We start from the raw sequence: 6,387 nt of genomic DNA, 5'->3' as shown, positions 1-6,387 counted from the left end.
TTTAGATCAGACCCCAAGGCTCTGCGTTTCCTGCACGCTGACCAGGTAGCCCTCCCACACCACCTGCTTGGAGCCCTGGGCCCCTCCTCTGAGACTGTGGGACAGGGGAGAGCTGTGCAGCCTGCAGTGGGTCCTGAGGAAGTCCGAGTTTCCAAACTGACTGCTCCAGATCAGTGATGGCCCTCATCCTTGTTCTCTTTGGCTGGTCCCATGTTTCCCCACATCAGTTTTTTTTTTATAAGGTGAAACGACTTGTCAGCAATTAGAAGTCAAATTGGGATTTCTGGTTACTGTAAGGATCTAGAAGACCTGGCAGCACTGGGCTCACATTCCTGCCTGCGAGTATCTGCCAGGTCTTATCTGGGGGTGGGGAGGCTGCAGCTGGGTGGGGAGGCTTCACCCAGCTGCAGCCTCCCCACCCCCAGGTAAGACCTGTGCCCTTCAGTTCACCATAGCCCCCCCCCCCCCCGCCCACACACACTCCCTATTGCCTCACAGCTGGGAGCTGCGTGTCCGTTGCCATGTGTCACCAAGTTTATGCTGCTGTTTCTCAAATCAGAGAGTTATGAGGAAAGTAAAATATGTTGGGTCCCCACATTTCCAACAAAAGTGGAAAGCAAGTTCTTCTCTATTCCCTGCCTGCCGCTGGGTGAGCCACCTGTCCCGTCGTTAGGGTTGCTAGAGCAGCAGTTTACCTCCAGGGCTGTGTTTGTCCCCATCCCCTCCTCTGTCACAGCCACCACCGTTACAGGTGTCGTCATGTCGCATTTATTGGTTCTTTGGCGGGTTGTGTACAATGAGACAGGTCAAGAGAGCCCCTGGTCTGTCTGAGAGGCAAAGTTTGGTGGGCAAAGAAGACAGAAAACCGAGCTGCTGGGAGAGAAGGGCGAGATCTAAAATGATGAAAAATCACCATGTTAGAAAGGGAAGCTCTTAGGTGACTCCAAGCAGCCTGGTGGGAGTGGCCTCCTGGCCCTCTGCCCAGCTCTGGGCCTCAGCATGGCCTGTGTAGCGACTGGCGGCCATGGCGCCCAGCAGCAGCTCACTTCCTGGGCTCCGGAATATTGGAGAGCCAAGGCAGTTTGGACGGGGAGACTCAGGGCTGCCTATAAATCCAGCCACCTCACTGAGAAAAAGGTGGGGGGAAGGGGAACGCCCATTTTCTCTCTGTGTAATGGGGATATGAAGACAGATAGGCCCCGGCTCCCTCTGAGAGAACCCCTTCAGTCCGGGCAAGCAGGCCTCTCAGGCCCCCGTGGTCACCACACTGCTCCGCTTCGGTTTCCTGGAGGCTCCCCCAGAAGCCCCTGGGGGGCGTACTGCAGGCAAGATCCCCCTGTCAGGTGAGGCAAGCATGTGGCGCGGTAGAAGAACTCCAGGTGACCGTGATTCAGGTTACACGTCACCTTCTGTGGGCCGGACTGCGGAGTCCGGTCACAGGTGCCAAGGAGATCATCGTCCCAGCCACTGTCCTGGTCCCAGACCTGCACCCTCAGGGGCCCCCCTGAGACCAGGACCACATCCCCAAAGTCCAGCCGTGTCATCCACTTGGGGTTGTTATCGTTCCACACCGTGCCTGTCCTCAGCTCCTGGCCCCCAAAGAAGACCTTCAGGTAGGCGTCCGTGGAGGTAAATATGTCTCCCCACAGACCTGTCGCCTTGAAGTTCATCACCTCTAAGTGGGCCAGGCCCCTCTGCCGGGGACAGCAGTCCTGGTTGGTGACCGCTGAGCCGTGGCACACGCACCGGCAGGGGTCATGGGGGCTCTTCTGCTGGCCCAGGGGGCAGGGCCGGCTGCAGTCCTTCCAGCGTGCACGGTCCATCACATACTTGCTCACAGCCTGCCTCAGCGCCTCCTGCCGTGGGTCCGGCTCCTTCAGAAGCATGTGCAGCGGCTCCAGGTTGTAGTCCACCAGGCCGGGTCTGTCCACCAGGGACTTCACCCAGGCTGAGAACTGCTCAGGTGCAGCGTGTTTCCCGAACAGCAGGTCAGCCATGGCGGAGTGGTGGCCGCCTACCACTTTGGAATAGCGTTCCTGGTAGGCCTCGTGGAAGGAGGCTGTCATCTTGTGCTGCTTCTTCTTCTCCTCACAGGCCTTGAATTCCGATGAGGAGCTGGCGCAGCTGCCTATGCTGACCTCGGCCTCCACGGCCAGGCATTCCCCCACCTCGTTGGCCGTGAGCCCTCCCAGGGCCAGCTCGCAGGTGCGCAGGGCGGTGAGAGCAAAGATCTTGCCGCCCAGCTCCATGGAGCGGATGAAGTGGGTACCGTAGTTGGAGATGAGCCTTCTGTAGTAGGGCTCGGTGGAGGCATTGAAGTGGGGGGGCAGGTCCCTGACGGCCCTCTTGAACTCGGGGTGGAGTGGCGGAGAGTGCACCAGGTGAACACTGGGGCGGGGAGGGAAAGACATCAGGTGGGCCCAGCCGTGGGTAGTCTGTCCTGCATTCCGTAACTCCCTCAGATGCCCAGGGTCACCTATAAATGGCAGAACTGGGACCCGAACCCAGGAAACCCACTCTGTCTATGCCTCCTCAATGGCCCTGCTACTTTGTCCAGGCATTTTCACGTTTCCTTTTCAAAATAAAGTTTTTCTTTCCTTTTTATTTTCTAAGGATACAAGTGATGATACTGCAGGGAGGGTATTCCTCTAGCTTTGGACCCTAGTCCTGTGGCCCTTGTCTGTCCCGTGGTTTGGGCCCGTATGCCTGGGTTGCTGACGACTCTAGCCATGTAGGCGGGGGGTGCCCTGACTCACTGTGGGGAAAGGTGGCCTTCCAGTGTGAGGGATCAGGGCACGTGACTTGGGGTTGCCCATTGAGATCATGCGTTTCTCAGGTGTGGGACCTACATCCCGGAGGGCTGGTGCTCAGCTCTTGCTCAGCGCCGTAGCCCTAATTCCCAGCACGGAGCGTGGCAAAGCGGGCATGAATAGTGTCTGAATGGATGAAGGAGGCTCAGTGACGGGAGGGACCCAGCCAGGTCTCCTGCCCGCAGAAGGCTGGCAATGCCCAGGAAAGAGGGCTTGGGCACTCAGTAGGCCTGAAGGCACTTTGTTGGGGCTCTCAGCCCAGCCTTGCCTGCTTCCTCTCCACTGTCCCCTCCCTGGGCTCTTCCAGGTCAGGGCCACCGGGCGCTGGACCAGCTGGTGAGTGAGGACCTGGGCTGTGGCTTCCTCCTGGTGGCAGCAGCCTTCAGTCCCCACTGTGCCATGCCAGGGCTCCCAGACCACCCAGAATCCCCCAGAACTTTTTCAAGCCCCTCTGTCATCACCCCCAGCACTCACCTATAGAAGCGACACTCCATTGTGTCGGTGCTGAAGCTGTACTGGTCCTGGTGGGTTTTCTCAGCCGCAAAATTGGCCTCTTTGGAGTGTGAGCCGGCCACAGTCACACGAGCACTGGTGCTGGGCTTGGGGTTTACGTCCAGCCCCACCCGCCAGTCATTGCGGATGTTGGAAGCGGCATCCTTGGCCACGGTCTCTGTGGAGCTGGCCTTGGCCCTGACCAGATGGTGCTGGCAGCCTGTGCCCTGGGCCCGCCAGTGGGTGAGCGCCAGTGGCAGGCGCTGGCGGGCACCCCCTTTTAGAGTGTTGCGGCAGAGGGTGCAGGTGCCATCGGGCCGTAGGAAGCTCTCCGTATCCACCGGGAAGGAGCCTGAGCGCTTGAGACTGGTCACATCCACGCCCTCTCCCACCAGCTCTGAGCCAGGCACCGCCTTGAGAACACTCCGGCACTCGGATCTCGCAGCAGTGTAGCAGGGGGCAGGGGCAGGCGTGGGCAGCAGCAGGAGCAGGATGCCCAAGAGGAGCACACGGGTGGCCATGGAGCTGTGGAGACAGAGGTTGTCTGAACTCCGGGAAGCTAGGGGCAGAGGTAAGGAGAATGGCTGACCCCCTCCCTCAGCCGGATGATCAGGACACATGGAATGGGGAGGTAATGAGGTATCTCTCAAGTCATCAAATGCCAGAGCCGGAATGGCCTTTACAAACCTGGTCACCACATGGTACAGATGGGCCTCGCGCGGAGAAGGGACTTGCCCAGGCCCACGGCCAGAGCAGCCCCTTGCTAGGTTCCCACTATTTAAGGCCTTTGGGGTCCAGATGGATGGCTCTGTCCTCACGGTGGCTGCTGGTGGGGGGCTCTGTGTGCACAGGAGGGGGCAGAGCGGAGCTGTCGCAGATTTGGGAAGGGACCTGGGGACTCTGGAAAAGACTGGATTTTGGAGAAGTGCCATGCATTCCCCATTCCGCCTCTCTCATTCTCTCTGTTCCCCACTAAGCCTTTCATGGAAATGGGGAAGAAATGAGGTTGTGCATCAGCGTTATTCCTCATTCCCCCTTTGGGGCCCTCTCCCTGAGCCTCATGGGAGAACATCAGCCCACATTCTAGAATAAAAGCTCTCCATAGGTGTAGGCCCTTAGATGCTGGGCGGGAGGGGCTGTTCGTCTGCCCTCCAGGCTCCCTGACACTCAGGCTTGTGCATCCCCACCATGCTCCGTGGAGTTCTACGAGCTACCTTTTGCCCACGATCGGACAGCGATAAGCTAGAAGGCTCTTCCTCATTTGGAGGTGGCCCTGGAGTCTCACCTGGGCCTGCTTAGGATCTGGAATCTCTCTCTACCTCTATGCACATGAACTCCTGGGGGGCCGCTCCCCTCCAGCACCTGCGGGTGGGGGTAGGGGGTGGGGGCTGGGGGGCAGTCTCTCTGAGTCACCGGGACTGTGGAGAGCAGGGCTTCCCCTGCATTCCCTCTGTGCCTGGCCCAGAGGAGTGACTTGCATGGTGGGGGTCCAGGCAACACGGCAGCCCCCAGGGTAGTAACAAAGGCCTGAGGGTTGTCCCATTCCGGAGGCCAGCGCAGCTCATCCCCTCTGCCCAAGGAGCTCAGCTCCCTCGTGGCCCCCATCCTAGTGTCTCCCAGGAAGCTTGTTTCCAGCTTTCTTAGAAGCTTTCGCTGTCCACATGTGAAGGGGTCTCAGAGCTACGTACCCCACCTCTTAATGTTACAGACGAGGAACCGGGGCCCGCGTCCGCGCGAGGCTGCCCAGGGGGCCCGTGACCAGCGCCGTCTGGGACCCAAGTCTCTTGTCGTCCAAGTCACAGCACTTCCTGCCACATGAGGCTCTTCCTCCAAAGGGGCAGCCCCACTCCAGGCCCCGGCCCCACCCGGCCTCCCAGCCTCCGGGCGCGGCTCCCTCCGTACCTGGAGTCCTGCATTGAGATGCTCCCACACAGACACCTCTCCGGTCAGGGGAAGCTCCTGACGTGGTGTCAGCCCTCCCGGCAGGCTCACCCTGCAGCTCATCACCGGGCCACCTTCCACATCACTTCTGCTTCCTGCCCGCCCGCCCCCCCAACTGTGGTCACACCTCTCCCTCGCTCCACCCCCCGCCCCCCAGCACCCACCCTGTCCTCACCTCCTCATCCGGCGCTGCTGACAGCCCTCAGGAAGCAAACTGTGAAGGCCAGAGGCTCAGTCTCCAAGCAGAGCAGCCTGGGGCGTGGGGCCTGGGGCCACAGCGAGGCCTCTGTGGAGTGAACACAGGGACCTGAGGACGTCCACCTTCCGCTCTGGTGTTAGTGAACGGCCCGCAGGGGACTCCCCTGCCTCTCCCCACAGCAGCGCAGGCGTGAGCCCTGGGGGGCGCTACAGAGCAGGCACTCCCAGCCTGGGGAGCCCCCTGTGTCCTAGCTGTGTGGCCTGGCAAGTTCCTTTAGCTTCTGTGCCTGTTTCCTCAACTAAAAGTGAGAATAACAACAGTGTAGACGGCAGAGGTTGTACAAGTTTGGGGAGTTACTGCATGTGAAGTGCTTAGGACAGTGCCTGGCCCTCAGCCAGTGTTCATGTGTGACCACCCCGTCCTCCCTGAGTGGGGTGTGTGTGTGTGTGTGTGTGTGTGTATGGGGGGAATAAACATTGTTCAAACCTCCTCGCCCACTTCCTGCCCACACCTATCTCTCAGCACAGCCCAGACTCTGAGCCCCAAACACATACCCGAGGACAGGGTCTCCTCCCTGTGAGAATCACTGTGAGAATCAGCGGCCCCAGTGTCCCAGCCTCCTTCTCAGCCCTGGCCCGTGGCTGCAGCCACAGGGCTCCGGGACCCCGCTGGGGAGAGACATTTGGGTGGGACCGAGGCCCAGGGGTCTTCTTCAGTTTTCGTCTTCCTTGAGGTCACGGTGGGTAAAGTTTCCACGGGTTGATTGACTCACAGGGCGACTTCTGGGGGCAAAATCACACTGATCTGAAACGGGGACAGCTGGGTAAGTGGGAAACTGTTCTCTTAACTTCGCCCTCCAACCGCATCGGTGATGGGGACAGATAGCCGCAGACCCAGACCACGTGTGACACCATGCAATGGCTCATACCCTGAGTTCATGTCTTC

At 59.8% G+C, this 6,387-nt stretch overlaps 1 protein-coding gene across 1 annotated transcript; it reads right to left on the bottom strand.

Moving 5' to 3' along the window:
- Positions 1–486: 486 nt before the first annotated feature.
- PRF1 (perforin 1) lies at positions 487–5,324 on the bottom strand. The gene is made up of 3 exons (XM_059662475.1): positions 5,205–5,324; positions 3,285–3,827; positions 487–2,388 (listed from the first exon to the last, which is right to left on the bottom strand). The coding sequence occupies exons 1-3, from the start codon at positions 5,216–5,218 to the stop codon at positions 1,260–1,262; spliced, it is 1,686 nt and encodes a 561-aa protein (XP_059518458.1). The 5' UTR covers positions 5,219–5,324; the 3' UTR covers positions 487–1,259.
- Positions 5,325–6,387: the final 1,063 nt, after the last annotated feature.

The sequence above is a fragment of the Myotis daubentonii genome, chromosome 13, assembly GCF_963259705.1.
Source record: "Myotis daubentonii chromosome 13, mMyoDau2.1, whole genome shotgun sequence".
In the NCBI taxonomy this organism is placed as follows: domain Eukaryota; kingdom Metazoa; phylum Chordata; class Mammalia; order Chiroptera; family Vespertilionidae; genus Myotis; species Myotis daubentonii.
This window is presented reverse-complemented; position numbering and strand designations above follow the sequence as displayed.

What these genes read in the sequence shown, in the direction of transcription:
- PRF1 (XM_059662475.1), bottom strand. An exon ending in ATGGAGTGTCGCTTCTATAG is followed by an intron (nt 2,389 to 3,284) that starts GTGAGTGCTGGG and finishes TCCCCGCCCCAG; the next exon opens with TGTTCACCTGGTGCACTCTC.